Source organism: Coenobita brevimanus, chromosome 27 (assembly GCF_032717465.1).
Source record: "Coenobita brevimanus isolate Jiangsu-jjx chromosome 27, ASM3271746v2, whole genome shotgun sequence".
In the NCBI taxonomy this organism is placed as follows: Eukaryota; Metazoa; Arthropoda; class Malacostraca; order Decapoda; family Coenobitidae; genus Coenobita; species Coenobita brevimanus.
In genome coordinates this window covers 19,149,769-19,166,557 of record NC_136980.1, presented here as the reverse complement: position 1 = coordinate 19,166,557, position 16,789 = coordinate 19,149,769, and the positions used below count along the sequence as shown (strand labels likewise).

The 16,789-nt window shown below is 43.8% G+C and overlaps 1 protein-coding gene across 1 annotated transcript in view; it reads right to left on the bottom strand.

The window, feature by feature from the left end:
- LOC145394482 (venom carboxylesterase-6-like) overlaps window positions 1-16,789 on the bottom strand; it is a 145,121-nt gene that overhangs the window by 65,082 nt on the left and 63,250 nt on the right. Inside the window, exon 7 of the mRNA XM_080268335.1 lies at window positions 16,515-16,589. Within this exon, the coding sequence (XP_080124461.1) occupies window positions 16,515-16,589 (75 nt within the window). The remainder of the gene's footprint in view (window positions 1-16,514; window positions 16,590-16,789) is intronic.

The window sequence follows — 16,789 nt, the reverse complement described above, 5'->3', positions numbered from 1 at the left end:
ATAAATTTATTGAGTGTGGTAAGGAAGGTACATGGAAGAAATATTATAAAGTAAGAGTCCTAGTGAGTGATGAACAGGGTGGCTTTAGGAGTGGCAGAGGATGTGTGGAACAAATATTTCGGTGAGACAGATAGCAGAGAAGGCTTGTGAGAAGGACCATAAGGTGTTTATGGCATTCATGGATCTGTAAAAAGCACACGACAAAGTGGACAGAGAAGGACTGTGGAAAGTTTTGCGCATGTAGTGTACGGTGTAGATGGTAGGCTGCTAGGTGCCGTCAAGAGTTTTTATGATGGTAGTGAAGTATGTGTAAGGGATGATGGGTAACTAAGTGAATGGTTCACGATCGGTGTGAGCATGCGACAAGGTTGTGTGATATGCCCATGGCTGTTCAATATATATATGGATGGGATGATGAGAGAAGTAAAAACACGAATAAAGGAGAGAGGGATGGTGTTGGTAATGAATGGTGATGGATGGAATATCTCAAATTTGTTGTATGCTGATGATGCAGTACTGCTTGTAAGTACAGGACAAGAACTTGGTAGGCTAGTGCAGAGTTTTGCTGATGTCTGTGAGCGTCGTACCTTGAGAGAAAACGTAGAAAAGAGTAAAGTGATGCTTACTGAGAGAGATGGTGACTCCCAGTGTGATGTAACGGTGAATGGAGACTGGAATTGGTGAGAGATTTCAAATACCTGGGTACAGTGACAGAAAAGAGGAAAATGTGCAAAAGAAGTTGAAAGTAGAGTGACACAAAGAAGAAAAGTAGCTGGTGCAATGAAGGCCTTGATGAGAAACAGAGGCTTGAGTGTTGCAGCTGCACGAGGCTTACATGAAGGAGCGTTAGTCCCAACTTTAACATGCGGATGTGAGATTATGGTGTGGCATGAAAATTAAAAGTCAAGAGTAAGAGCAATGGAGTTGGGACTGCTGAGGAATGTAAGTGGAGTAAAGAGGGTGGATAGGATACGAAATAATATGATTCGTGAAAGATGTGGAGTGAGGAAGGTGGACACCAGAATCGAAGAAAGTGTACTGAGATTGTATGGTCATGTGGAGAGAATGAATAACAATAAAGCAGTGAAAAAGGTATATCTGAACGAATTTGAAGTAGAGAGGAGGCGAGGTAGGCCAAGGAGAAAGTGGAGAGATATGTTAGATAAGCGTGTGAGGAAGAGAGGTTTGGAGGTCGATGTGACTAGGGAACTGACAAGGGATCAAGCTGGCTGGAAGAATGTTGTGAGAAGTACATGATTAGGGATTTGGCACCCCTTTTTAACATGGCAGTGTCCGGATGGACTCAATTGAATATGTATATGTGAAGCTACAGAACGTGGTGAATGTTTTTGGTATATCCGATGGAGCCAGGATTCCGAGGGCTTGAATAATGAGTGAATGGAAGCGTGGCCCTTTGGATTGGGCAAATTTGAGCTGTCTGAACATTGCTACTCCTCATCCTGCCCTGGTGTGGGAAAGGAGATCCGGATGATGATGATGAATGTTCTCAAAACTGAATGCCTGTAATCTTGCCATACCGTGAACATTTTCACAAACTGATACAAATTGGATACAAAATATATTAGCTGACCTTGCCATGTGCCCTTGCCTTTGACTTATTGTTTAGAAATTAATAACCTTGACTGATCTTCATCCATTCCAGGAAGTTTGGTCCTAATCAGATTAAAGAAGTTTTAGGTATTTTGCCCACACACAGATGCACAGACTGAACCTTGTCTCTGCCCTATGACACTGACCAACTGATTGCCTTAATATCAGCTCTTAATCACATTAATCCGTTTAACCCTTACACCGCGGGCATTTTTCCCAGTGTTTTGCATGTCCTGCGGGGTTATTCAGGCTCTGACAGACTATCAAAAAATATTTGCCAAAAATCACTTATTAGTCCTAGAATATTAAAATTAGATATACTTATGGCACATACCTTCAGCTTTTTCCTGGGATGTTTTTTGAGCCTTCGTCGATTACCGTAGGACTTGTGGAGACCTCTGAAGTTGGGTAACGAAGTCTCCACTTCACACTTCTTGACAACCCGTAATATGATTACCACAGCCGGATATTAACACTATAAACACTACTCTATGATTATCAAGTAGTTTGGGATCCATACTCCAAAAAAAACCCACTGTGAAAGCAATGAAAATTACGAGTGCGTATGACCTTCCCACTTGCGCTAGTTCGCTGTTGGCATTCTGTCATTTATTATTCATGAAACCCCTCACACTTTATATTTCTATTACTATATAACACTTATATATATCTGGAGTCTTTATCCATAAGTTTCCTTCAGTAGTATTAGTTTATTGTCACTGAAGTAATTCAATTTTTCATTCAGTCAAATACGTAGAGAGCCATGGATTCACTTTCACTGTTATAACATCATGTATTTGTACTCATATTCTTATATTACTAATTATTTACATTACTATTTACATTTTCTATTGTATTTTCAATATTTACACTTCTATTTTACTTACACTATTTTATTCACTGTCACTTTCAGTAAGATAAAACTATATTACACTGTTCAATCATATGTACTGAAAATCCGTTGCTTTCACTTGCTATTTACACATTATTTACACATTATTTACATATTATTTACATATTATTTTCACATTACTTTCCTTTCCCACTTGCACGTTTAGAACTGCTTCTGGCTGTGGTAATCAAAGAAGCAGGTAACACAGAGGGGAACCTGGCACTCAGCGCACTGCCAAGAGGTGCGTTTGTGCTCAGGTGTGCGTCGGGTGGTATGTGCACACACCTGGCACCTGCGGATCGCAGCCTTCCTCTTGCCTGTGGCAGGCATTTGCACCAGACTGTGCCGATCCATATACGCCCTCTGCTCAAGTCTGTCGGGAAGTGTTACTGGATGGCGCCTTGGAGTTGCTGCTGTCACCCTACCATATCTTTCCTGCAGCTGCTGAACACAAGTCCTGGCGAACAACCTCAGGGAGAAGGACTTGGGTGGCTTGACCTTCATCTTGTACAGGATGAAGGCGTTCCGCATCGTCATGTCTATGAGATGCAGAAAACCTTTCCTGTACCACCTAGTATTCTTCCTGAGGCAGTCGATCTCACCAATCATCATTTCGAACTTGTCCACCAGCCGCATGTTGATATTATAGTCCAACACAGCATCAGGTTTCATCACAGGTTCGCCTGTCCTTCGGTCGACCTTCCCACTGTCTGTCATTTCCCCCTTATGTATGGTGGTGAGCATGTGCACGACCCTCTTGTCATGCCACCGTATTGCCAGCATCTTCTCAGACTTGCGTAGGTGCACGTCTCCTCGCTGCGAGGTTCCTGCCTCTGGGAATTTAGGGAAGTGGGCACGATTACTCTTGACAGTGCTGCAGGAGCCGATGCCGTGCTCTGAAAGGTATTTGGCAAGTTTCGGTGCTGTATAATAGTTGTCTGTATACAGCACATGATTCCCACCAAAATACTTTTCAAGGAGAACTTTCACTACACAGCCTGAGAAGCCAAGGGGGTGTGTTTTATCCAGATCGACAGTGCTGGCTGAATAGATGACGATGTCAAGGATGTACCCCATCTTACAGTCGCACAGTACAAAGAACTTGATTCCAAAGCGATGGCGTTTGCTTGGAATGTACAGCACAAACCTAAGACGTCCTCTGAACAAAACTAAGGATTCGTCAATGACAACCTTCTGAAAGGGGTGGAAGAATGACGTAAACTTATCCTTCATTCTGCTCAGAATCTCCCGGATCTTCCAGAGTGGGTCGGTTTGGGAAGGTACATCGTTGTCGGCAAAGTGCAGGTTTCCCATGATGTTCCGGAAGCGATCTCTGGCCATGTACTTATTGAAGATGGGTGAGGGTAGTAAGGGGTCCATGGACCAGTATTCTTCCAACTCATGCTTCTTTGAGTGTGGCATGAGAAGCATGAGGGCGAAGAACACATACAGCTCCTGCACTCCCAGCATGGATCACTGTTGCATCTTGGCTGCACCTGTACCACTTGCAGGACGTTGTGATTCATACATGTTGGTCTCATCACATATGTGCTGCATGACTTCGTCATCTAGGAAGGCCAAAATGAAGTCCACACACCCAGCATCCTCGTCAAGAGTGAAGGCAGGCTGTACTCCTGAGGAACTCTCATCAAAATCTAGATGTTGTGGGACAAAATCGGACCCTTCCGTCCACGCGAAGGCGTCCAGGATTCCCTGTCGTGGCGGTGTAGGGTGGGTGAGGGTGGTGGGTGGCTGTGAGGGAGATTTACCATGTTCAAGGTCACTCGCACTGACCCTGGGTTGCCGTACAGCACTAGTAGCCCTTACTCTACTAGCAACTCTACTTTTACAGGTCAGGGATTTACCTCTTCCTCTACGGCCTGCTTTCACTGTTGATGCTGGTGGTGACTCCGACGAGAAAGACTCTGGAGATAATTCAGCAGAAGAAGAGGAAGAAATGAGTGAACTGGGGCTTGGGGAACGGGGAGGTGAATCAACTCGGGACTCATGGCAGGCTGGGTCACGTGGGGCCATTGTTCCGGGGCTAACACGCCGCTTTTTCACTCCCTTCCCAAATTCCTCCCCTTGCTGCACTAATGGCTGCTTTCCCTTGGAGCTAGGGATAACTATGGACACTGAAGCACTTGTACTAGTACTTTCTGGCACGATTTCCTCACCCCGCTCATCACACGAATTCCCCGAAGGGTCGAAATCACTATCTATCATCACCATTGATAATTCTGCTAGTTTACGTTCCATGGCAGAGTCACTTAGTACTTTCCTGCGGCAGAAATGGCGGGGCGTGAGTGAGACATGTTTTGACCACAGCGAAGGACAAGGAACTAAATGCCGCGGCTTATCTGAGAAGGCAAGGGTTGACAGTGACAATGGGGATGACAGCTGCTAACTTACTTGCTAATAAATTATTGGTAGAAAATCTCGGCAATACATAAAGAAATAGGTAGTTCCAGGTGAATGTAAATGTCATTTAGGCTTCTCCCTTCCTTTCTGATATATATTTTTATTACAGAAATAGATTACAAGGCATAATTCAAAGGGGAAATTACCGTGGTAATGTAGCGAATGAATGCATGTGAGGTGTTGTCAGGTGATAATTAGCCAATTTCTGGTGTATACCACTATCACTTACCTTATTTTTTTTTGGTATATATTATTTTGTATAAGTATAGGCATTGGGCTTATTTCAATGGATGAAATCTGTGAAAAAATCCGGGGGAGACTTGCTTAGCGCAGCGCGGCTGGGGAGGTGAGAGGATAGGGTAATGGAGGGGAGGTAGGGAGGGTAGTCAGGAATGGTGGAAAATCGCTAAACTGTCAACAATGGATGGGAGTACAGATGAGATTTGGAGTGCTGACTAGTGTTGGACATTGGCAGTACTGATAGATGATACAAGCCACCACTTGAAAGCCCGGGATAATTCAAAATAACACAGAATCACAAAAGTGACACCCCGCGGTATGATCCATTGCGCCCGAGCATCACAAAAGTGACGCCCCGCGGTTAAGGGGTTAAGATGACCTTGCTATATAACACTAAACTTTGACCCATTGTTAACCTGCCGTGTCCAGGACACACCAGACATAAAATGGCACGCGAGTGCCGGCCAATTTTCAATTTTTTTAATTTAAGGCTAAAATGATAGATTTTGATGAGAAAAAAAAATATATAACCATTAAAAGACTCAGCAGAGGCTACATGTGCATTTTCTGGAAGTCCCTGGTCAGCCCCTCAGGTGTGGTTTCACTGAAGAACTGCAGCGAAGGTGAGAGAGAAACTCGTTTCCTATGAAGGTTAACTCAGATATTCTGGCCAAAGTTACTCTGGGAATGTCAAGAAATGAATTTTACACTTTTCAGTTCACTTCATATGCATACAAATTTTATTTTCATTGGATTTCATACAGAAAACATCTTTTTTTCCCATATAAATCACTTAGTACTGCGATGCCTGTCACTTGTCATGTATCTCTCTCACTGTGCATCCTTCATCTTACATTTACGGTAACTTATGTACAACTTTGCTTCACTATGTACCGCACTTACACTTACGGTTAATTACTTACAACATGCCTTCATTATACACAGACACAGTAAGGGTATTTTTGAGTGTCTCACTGTGAATACATCGTCTTACACTTACGATAACAACATTATTTCACTACATACAGTCCTTACACATATGAGAAAATATTTATGAGACTCTTTCACTGTCTTACTCAATAGTTTTGAAGAGTGTGGTACTCCTGAAAGCAAGGATAGATGCACAGTCCAAGGTTGCATTGTGCACACATATACCTAGAGTCCTTCCGCTGAGTAGACGGCCTTGCTGTGCTATTTGCGCACACATGACACCGCTGCGGATTCTGACGAGTCTCAGTGGAAGGGATGATCGTGGGGAAGTGGCGACCGGTGAGGCGGATAGGTGTTGCAGTGGTGTGGCGGTGGCGAGCGGCAGTCCTTTCCTCTGAGTATTCCTCAAGTATTTCCTGCACCAGCTCACGAATATAGCCCTCAAAGGTCTCCTTTACGCTGGTGGAGCAGGTGAGCAATTAGGACTGTGATGTCGAGGAGGTGGAAGAATAGTTTCTTGTACCACTTCACCGTAGGCCTGGCACAATCCACGCTGGAAATCATTGCATCTGACTGATCTACCTGTCACATATTCACATTGTAGGCCAGGACAGGTTCTGGTTTCCAGATGTGGCGCCGCCCTTCTGTCCTGTAGTCGATGCTATCAGTGTGGTGTATGAGTGGAGTGTACAGACGAGAGGAGGAAGACTTCTCTGTTGTGATACCACGCTGTTGCAAGGATGTTATTTGCCTTGTAAAATACAACTTCGTTCTTTTGCAGCTTCCTCCCCACCTTCACCATGTGCTTGCGGCTCTTTTTCACAGTGTCACACAGACCTGTCTCCTGAAGGTGAAGGTACCTGGCCAGAAGGGGGCTTGTGTACCAGTTGTCCAGGTACAGAACGTGCCCACGATGAAGGTACTCATCAATCATCGTCTTCACCACAGCCCCAGACAGTCCCAAGGTTCGATCTTTGACGATGTCCGTCTGAACACCTGTTACAGGACTATGTCCTGCACATAACCAGTCTTACAGTCGCACATCATGAAAATTTTGAAGCCAAACCTATGCATTTTGCTGGGGATATATTGCCTGAAGGCAGTATTACCTCTCCATAGCACAAGACTCTCGTCTATGACGAGGTCTCTGTAGGGAAAAAAGGAGGTACAAATTTCTCACATAGGTGATCGAAAACCACACGTATCCTCCTCATCCTGCCCATGTTGTTTGCGTTTGCAGAGTCAAGTTGGTCAAAGAAATGCAGTCAGCTCAGGATGTATTGGAACCGATTCCTCCCCGTTACTTTCCCAAAGATTGGTGTTTCCATTAGTGGATCTGTGGTCCAGTAGGAGGGGAGCTGGTTCTTTTTCAAAATCCCCATCAAAAATATCAGGCCTAGGAGCACATACATTTCGTTTAAGCTCACGTCCACCTCAAACAACCAGCTATGTGGCGTCTGTGTTGCCCCTGCACGCTCAAAGGCAGCAAAGGAGTTTGTTAGGGCTACAATTCTCAATACAAAGTCCACAGTAAAGAAATTTCTAAAGAAATTCAGCCTATTTGAAGTTGGGGTTAGTTCAGGTACAGTACACCCACCAACATGCTCGTATGTGAATGGGAGTATTTCTAGAACAAAGTCACTCCCATCCTCCCACAGCCACGTCAGTTTCTCATCATCATCATCATCACCTCCCTCATCCCCGGGCCGTGGGGAAGCGTGGGGAAGTGTGGGGATGGAGGTGCAAGTCTCACTGGAGGTGCTGGGAAGTGTGAGGGATAGGGGAACACTTTCACTCGATGTTCTGGGAAATGTTGCAAAAGGAGGAACACTTTCACGAGATGTGTTGGGTGTGGGGAATTGGGGAACACTTTCTGTGGATGTGCTGGGTGAGGGGAATGGGGGAACACTTTGTCTTGAGGTGCTAGAGCGGGCTGAGTCACGTGGGTGCGAGGGATAGCGTGGGCGAGATGATTCACCCACATCCCCACCCAGTGGAATATTCCCAAATCTCCCTCTCTTCCTCCTACACTTCCAACCCCATGGGGAAATCCTCGGCTTCCCCAGCCACCCAGGAATACTAGAAGCCTCACGTTCCTCCTCTGAATCCTCCTCCTCATCATGTAGGGTTAGGCGATGATGTGCTGATGGCCTCATCCCTCGGGTACTAGCATACCCCACATACCTGGATATCCTTGGTGTGGGTGTTTCCTCCTCAGTAGTACTTTCCTCTTCTGGTTGCACATAATCCTTATCTTGCAGGTTGTCGTCAACGTCTCTTTCGCCAGTGTAGGGCACCTTCAGGAGCTCCTGAATCTCATCGTCTGAGAGACCGTGGTGAGACATGACTGTATAGTATGAGTGGTACCAGCAGAGTGAGGCTGAGCAAAGGTGATGACTCAGCGCTTGTGTGTATAGGCCTGAGCACCTGAGGCAAGGTAGTGGAAGAGTTGACTTACATCCTCACCAATTTTTGCACGCCTAGTTTGAAAATTGCGCTCTCCATGTTCTTTTGAAAAAAATTACATTTTAAAATGGCACTGGCACTGACCGTGCAGTTGCGTATTGTCGTTTTAAAATGGCACTGGGACAGGGCAGGTTAAATAAAGATCAACCTATAGCCTGGTCCTCTACAAAGTTTGGCTAAAATTGGATAAAAGGTTTTTTATTTTCACACACACACACACACACACACACACACACACACACACACACATACTATAACCTCCGCCTTGTTTCGCGACGGTGGATGTAAATAACTATGGTATATTAATATGAGAGTGAAATTAGGCAAATTTTTTAACCCACAAATAATTGAATGTAAGGGATGTAAATGATGAGGTGAAAGACTGAGAGATTGTCCAGGTGCTTGAGGGTGCAAAAGTGGACATACGTGGATTGACTTAGACTAAATGGAGAGGTGAGAGTGCAGCTGTATGGATGGGGTATATGTGCAGAAGTAGGTGAGAATGGGATGGCAAAAGAGGGTGTATGTATTGTTGTGTGCAAGAGATGGAATGAGAAAATATAAAAGTATGGATCAGTTGGGAAAAGGATTATGTGGGTAAGCTTGAAAGCAGGAATACACACGTGGGCGATTTTGTATGTGTGTGTGCCAACACCAGATCGTGCAAGCAGAGTGAAAGAAGAGTTCTGGGCAAATGTGGAAGCATGCATGAAAAAGTCTGAGAGGTGACAGAGCATATTTGATTGGAGATATGAATCGAAAAGTAGGGAACGTGAAGGTGAATGGAGTAGTTGGTGAGTGAGATGAGGACAGCCAAAACCCTCATCAGGCACAAATTATCCACAAGTATATGTGGCGAGTGATGAAAAGGGTGGGTGGTGAACTGAATGAATGAAAGGCAATGATTGATTATCTGTGTGTGGATGAAAGAATGAGAAGAAATGTAATGGATGCAAGAACATACAGAAGATGGGGGTCTGGACTTTCTGACCTCCAGATGATGGTGGTAAAGTCAAGGTTCAAGTGCAATGGATGAAAATAAGGAGGGTCAGACATGAGGAAGTAGTTCATACATGGAGGGTAGAAAGGTTACAAGAGGATGAAAAATTGGCAGAAAAAAGACAGAAGTGGAGGAGCGACTGGGTAGATATAAGTTAGAGTAGAAGGGGGAAGTGGAAAATGTGTGCAAGATATTCATAGAAGAAATCTGTGCAGTATGAAAAGTGGTGCGTCGGGTGAAGAGAAAACGAAAGGGGATGCAAGGAACAGCATGGTGGAATGAAAAGGTGAGACAAACTGTGGCGCAAAAGAAGAAACCATATAGTATGGGATGCAGCGGCATGGAGGAAGTTGAGAGATGGAAAAGAGAGTTATTTGTAAAGAGGAACAGGGAAGTGAAAAGATTAGTAACAGAGAGTAGGAAGAGAACTAATGAAGAATCTGGAAGAAAATTGAGTGTAAAATGGAGGGAATGTAAGAAAATGTTCTGGAAAGAGGTAAAGAGAGTTATACAGGGTGATAAAGATGTTAGTAGGGGAGTGAAAGATAAGAATGGTACATAGATAGTGGAAAAGGTAGAAAAAGTGGGCAGATGGAGAGAACACTTTAAGGAGCTGTGAAACATACAGAATGAAAGTAATACGAATATAAGTGGGTGGGAGAAGGAGAGAGGTGAGATCAGAGAAAGAAATCACTAGGATGAAAGTGGAAGTAATGAAGAATGTCAAAATGGGGAAAGCCCCAGGAATTGATGAAGTGTGTAATGAAATGCTGAAGCATGGTGGAGAGATAGTAGAAGAATGGATGCGAAAGATGTGCAGATTAGCCTGGGAGGAAGGTAGAGTGAAAGTCGGGTATAATTATTCCCCTGTACAATGGAAATGGGGAAAAAGAAGTTTGTGGTAATCACAGGGGCATTTGTCTTCATAGTTTAATAACAAAAGTATATGGTAGGATACTTATTGACAGAATAAGAGAAATATCAGAAGAATTACTTGGAGAAGAACAGGGGGGTTTTAGGAAGTGAAGAGTGTGTGTAGATCAAATATTCATTCTTAGGTCTTCTGTGGAAAAGTTTCTAGAGAAATAAAAAAATTTTATGCAGCCTTCATGGATTTGGAGAAAGCATATGAGAGAACGGATACACAAGAAATATTGAGAAGATTAAGAATATCTATATATTATTTTTTTTATGCGAGGAAGAAGGAACCAAAGGCTACGAGCCCGCAAAAGTTCCTTCTAAGAAAAACAAAAACAAAAGAGAGCCAAATTCAAGCTCTGTTCATTTCGAGATGCTTGGACACACTGTGTTTGAAAGACTGGAGATCATAGGAAGTAGGAAATACAGAGGGAGACAGTTCCAGAGTTGACCTGTTGCATAAATGAAGCACTGGGAGTAACGGTTAACTCTTGCATTAGAGAGTTGGACAGAAAAGGGATGAGAGTTTATTGCTAGATGGGTGTATAGGTGGAGGGATGCAAACAGACAGATCAGAGGAGCAATGACCATGGAAGTAGCGATAGAGAAGAGATAAGGAAGTAACAGTGCGGCGAAGAGACAGAGGTTGATGGGAGCCAGTAAGAGGAGCAGAGTTAATGAGACAATATACCTTTTACTCCGCCCTGTTAAGAAGAGCTGTATGTGGGGAGCCTCCCAACACATGAGAGTTGTACTCCATACAGGGGCGAATAAATCCCGTGTGTGAAGTCAACAACTGTGCAGGGATAAAGAAGGTATGGAGTCGGCTTAGCACACCTAATCTCATGGAAGCAGATTTTACCAGAGATGTAATATGATCTATCCAAGATAAATCTCGAGTGAATGAAATCCTAAACATGTTCAAGGATGATGCTGGTTTGAGCTGGATATTAAATTTTAGTGGGTACTCTTGTGGAAGATTCTGTCGGGTTGATAGGTGTAAAACCTGAGTCTTAGATGCATTAAAAACAACGAGATTATTATTACCCCAGTCAGAGATACGAGCCAGGTCAGACATTAGGAGTGCCATAGCCTCATCCCTTGTTTGTTGAAGTAATTGCTGGGATGGACGTTCTGGGAACCGAATGGAAAGGTGAAGGGTGGAATCATCAGCATACGAGTGGATAGGGTTAGATGTACAGCTTAGAAGATCATTGATGAATAACAGGAAGAGAGTTGGTGATAGGACAGAGCCCTGAGGAACACCACTGTTAATAGATCTAGGAGAAGAACGAAGGCCGTCTACAACAGCGGCTATAGACTGACAAGACAGGATGTTGTTGATGAAGGCACAGATAGAAGGATAGAAACCGTAAGAGGGCAATTTGGAAATTAAAGATTTATGCCAGACTCGATCGAAAGCCTTTGAGATGTCAAGTGCAATGGGAAAGCTTTCGCCAAAGTCCCGAAAGGAGGATGACCAGGAGTCTGATAGGTAGGTGAGATGATCGCCAGTGGAGCATCCCTGACGGAACCAATACTGACGATGAGAAAGAAGGTTGTGATAGGAAAGATGCTTTAAAAATGTTCTGTTAAGAGTAGACTCAAAAACTTTTGAGACACAGGATGTTAAAGCAATTGGACGATAGTTAGAGGGTTGGGAATGGTCACCCTTCTTTGGGACTGGCTGAATGAGAGCAAACTTCCAGCAAGAAGGAAAAGTACAAGTTGACAGACAATGGCGAAAGAGTTTATCTAGGCAGGGTGTAAGCACAGAAGCACAGTTCTTGAGGATAACAGGAGGGACTCCATCAGGCCCATATGCCTTGTTAGTACTGAGGCCAGTGATGGCAGAGTATACATTAGCTGAAGAAATTTTAATGTCAGCCATGAGGAAGTCAGAGGGGGGAAATGATGGAGGAACAGTACCGGAATCGTCTAAGGTGGAATTGGAGGAGAAAGTCTAAGCAAAGAGATCTGCTTTATCAGTAGAAGAAATTGCTACAGAGCCATCAGAGTAGAAAAGAGGAGGGAAGGATGATGAGGTAAAGTTGTTAGAAAAGTTTTTGGCAAGTTGCTAGAAGGAGCGGGAAGAGTTCGAGTTGGAGAGTTGAGAGCATTTAGTGTGGATGAAATTATTTTTAGCAGAGCGAAGAACAGACTTAGGATTAGTTGTAAGGAAGAGGTCAAGTATGTTGGAGCTCTCTCCAAGGCGGTCAGTAACTGAGAAGTTGTTGAATGCCGTGAAGAGCATGTATGAGCGTGCTACAGCTGCAGTGCATGTGGATAGTGAACTGAGGTAATTTTTGAATCTGAATATTGGATTGAGTCAGGGATATATCATGTTTCAATTGTTGTTCAGTCTGTTTATGGATGAGGTTATAACAAAAAATTGAAGGTAGTGCAGTGGATGTTGGAGTGGTCCTGATGAGGGAGGGCAACGATTGGAAACATCCTGATCTCTTGTCTGCAGATGATACTGTATTGTTAAGTGATGACGAAAGGGAACTGGAAGGCTTGGTGAATGCATTTGGGAGAGTGTGTAGGAAATGGAATCGAAAGGTAAATGTAGGGAAGGGTAAAGATATGGTCGAGAGAGAAATGAAGTCACTGAATGTACAGTCGTGGCCACAAATAATCACCAGCCTCCTGTACTCCGTTCCTCAGGTTGGCTCCTTTATGCGCGGCAAGTCACATAGGAGTAAGAGGGGCTGAGAGGGAGGGGCCAGATAGAGAAGGGAAGGTGGATGGGGGGACAAGCGATGGTGCGTGGGTGGAGTGAGGGAGGGAAGGGAGGGTAGGTAGGGGAGGGAGATTAATATGCGAAGTTGTGGCCACATAACTTGTCTATTTTCTTTCATTCAGGGCATCATATAAAGAAGTTACTATTCGGTAGATAACGCTGCATTACACCTTGTATAGTGGCGTCAGATAACAAGCTTTAGATAGGTGGTGATATCAAGGAGCGGCTCTTGAGAGAAGTATATTGACGTGACAGATCAAATATTAATGCAGAGCCATTGAGATTGTGTGGACCCAGATTATCAACGTGTGGAAGCCAGAGAACGAGAGGACACGGGCCCGCCTCCTCCAGCACACCAAGGACGAGTGAGAGCTGTTCAGACGAAACCAGCAAACCATCAACAACATTGTTTCCTCGGTGCCGCGAAGCCTGCATGAGGATATTAAGGCATGAGGCCACTGGACTAAGGCGTTCCTGGTTGCTCTGACTTGACCAATGTCTGCAAATACTGACATAGATATATTTTGGGAGTTTAGGTAGGATTTTGTTTCAATTTCCCTTTAACAGACTATGAGAGATGCCGTTATCATATCCACCCATGAGGACAGACATCAAATTTATTTACCTCTTCTGCACACTTATTTTAAACAGCCTTCTTAAACAGGGGTGTCATTAAATAATTATTGAACTGACATGACGGTGATTGTATAGATGGAATGTATACAGCGAGGGTGATCATATTTACTGTGGACACAGCCATGTCAAAGGTTGCATATAACATTTAGTTCCAGAAATTAATTACATGTAAGGGAAGTGGGCGTTTCTTACACAAACATTACGTAAGTCAAAGCCATCAGATTCCGTTCTGCGTCTGAAGTCAAAACACACGGATAAACACAAATATCTGGCTCCGCGCTAATGTTTGATCTGTCACGTCAGCGTATTTCTCTCACGAGCCAGACTTTGATATCACCACCTATCTAAAGCTTGTTATCTGACGCCGCTATACAAGGTGTAATGCAGTTTTATCTACTGAATAGTATCTCCTTTATATAATGCCCTGAATGAAAGAAAATAGACAATTATGTGGCCTCAACTTCGTATTTCATTCTCCCTCACCTCCCTCCCCACCTCTCACTCTACCCCAACACCATAGCTCGTCCCCCCACCCACATTCCCTCCTCTCTGGCCCCTCCCTCTCAGCCCCTCTTACCCCAGTGTGACTTGCCGCGCATAAAGGAGCCAGTCTGAGGCATGGGGTACAGAAGGATAAGTGATTATTTGTGGCCACGACTGTACAGTGAGGCTGGATGATAAGGAAATGGAAAATGTGAGTGCCTTTAAGTACTTGGGTAGCGTGATGAGTAAGGATGGAAGTCTGGAGGATGAAGTGATTGAGAGAGTACAGCAAGGAAGAAAGGTTGCTATTTCTTTGAAAGCAGTGATAAGAAACAGAGAAGTGAGCAAGGAAGTAAAAATGTTGCTGCATGATAGTACTGTGATTCTAACTCGAACATATGGAAGTGAAGCTTGGATCTTGTTGAAAGGACACAAGTCAAGAGCGAGAACAATGGAAATGAGTTATTTGAGAGGAGCATGTGGAGTTACACGGAGAGACAGACTGATAAATGAGGGAGTGAAGGAGCGTTGTGGTGTGGATATGGATGTGAAAGAATGCGTTAGGAGATTATACACTGAAGTGGTTTGGCCACGTGGATAGGATAGAGAACGAGAGACTAGCGAGGAGAGTGTAGCCTATGTGAGATGGAGTGGGGGAGGAAGGAGGAGGCCGAGGATGAGAAGGAGAGGTGGAATGGAGAGATATTTAAGAGAAGGGGGTGTGAAGTGGTGGGAGGGCAGTGAAATGGCGGGTGACTCAGCGTCATGAGGGCGGTTTGTTTGTGGCCACCCTTTGCGGGATCAAGGCTTCTGGTAACAGTTAGATAGATAGACAACGTATATTCAATGAAATTCTGATTTTACGGAGTGAATAATATTCGGAGAATAAATAATATTGGTATAGTCAATGTACCATCACGTGGAGCAGATTTTCACCATTTGTAGTTCAGTGATACAAAAAAAAAAAAAAAATGGCTCTACATCCTGTCAATTCCACATCTTCGTGACTAGCACCATATTTATTAATATTAATCTTTTGTTACATCTCACCACAGAAGTGATGGATTAGTAATATTAAGTTACATTAAAGGAAACTGAGTATAACACCATATTGTTGGGACACTCTTTTGTTGCTTCTCACCCTTCAAGACAGAGGGTTAGCAGTTTTATGCCAAGATAAAAGGGACATACCGTAGAATATAATTATCGCCTACCTTTAGAAGGCGGAGCGATAATGTTTTTGCATGCCTGTGTGTGTGTGTGTGTGTGTGTGTGTGTGTGTGTGTGTGTGTGTGTGTGTGTGTGTGTGTGTGTGTGTGTGTGTGTGTGTGTGTGTTCCCATTATATCTTATGAACGGCCTAGGCTATCAACATGAAACCTTCCTGGTATCAAGATATGGCCAAGGTCTTGGACGCTTTCGAAAATGGGTAATTGGGGAATGGGTACTTGGGGTCAAGGTCAAGGTCATCAAAAGGGCTGCTAAAGGTCAACTAGTTTTTATCTCCCGCCTTTAGCACCATTATATCTCACGAACTGCTTGAGCTACCAGCATGAAACCTTCAAGGTATCAAGATATGGCCTGAATCTTGGACTTGGCCAACAGCATATTCTGGCGGGCGATTACCACTTTGCTCCAGAATGCTTTTTCATCATAATCTAGTTTTAATCACTACAAGATTGCCCTTAAGATGGAGAAATGATTGTTTCAGGGTATTCTAAACCTACAGACTGTAGCATCATATTCTAGCGCTGATCTCTTGTTATCTCCCGCCTTTAGAAGGTGGAGCGATAATGTTTTTGCCTGCCTCTGTGTGTGGATGTGTGTGTGTATGTGTGTGTGTGTGTGTGTGTGTGTGTGTGTGTGTGTGTATGTGTGTGTGTGTGTGTGTGTGTGTGTGTGTGTGTGTGTGTGTGTGTGTGTGTGTGTATCTATTTCCATTATGTCTCACGAACAGCTTCAGCTATCAACATGAAACCTTCAGGGTATCAAGATATGGCCTATATCTTAGACTTGGCCAACAGCATATTCTGGCGGGCGATTTGCATTCGGCTCCCGAATGCTTTTCTTTCATTACTGCCAGCATTCAAAATGGGGAGATGGTGCATCTATGCTAAGTTACTACTAACAAAGCCAGTAGACCTGCTATAACCTTCAAGTTGAAACAATACTAACTATAAGTCGTGTAAGGGACTGCGTGAGTTTCTGCACATCAACCTTCTGCAGACAATGGAGCAGCATCTCACTGGCCTGGTGAAAAAAAGAAAAATAATAAAACCTTTGTATTAATAGCTCTTGACTTCATAATGGGCATTATGAAAGGATCTATACTATGTTCATTCCCTAGCGATACATTAACAAAGATCGTAACCATTTCTGTGACAAGAGTTGTACTTATAAAGCTCTTAACTACTATTCTGTCACCTTAACTTGACCAGATTTTCGTCTTT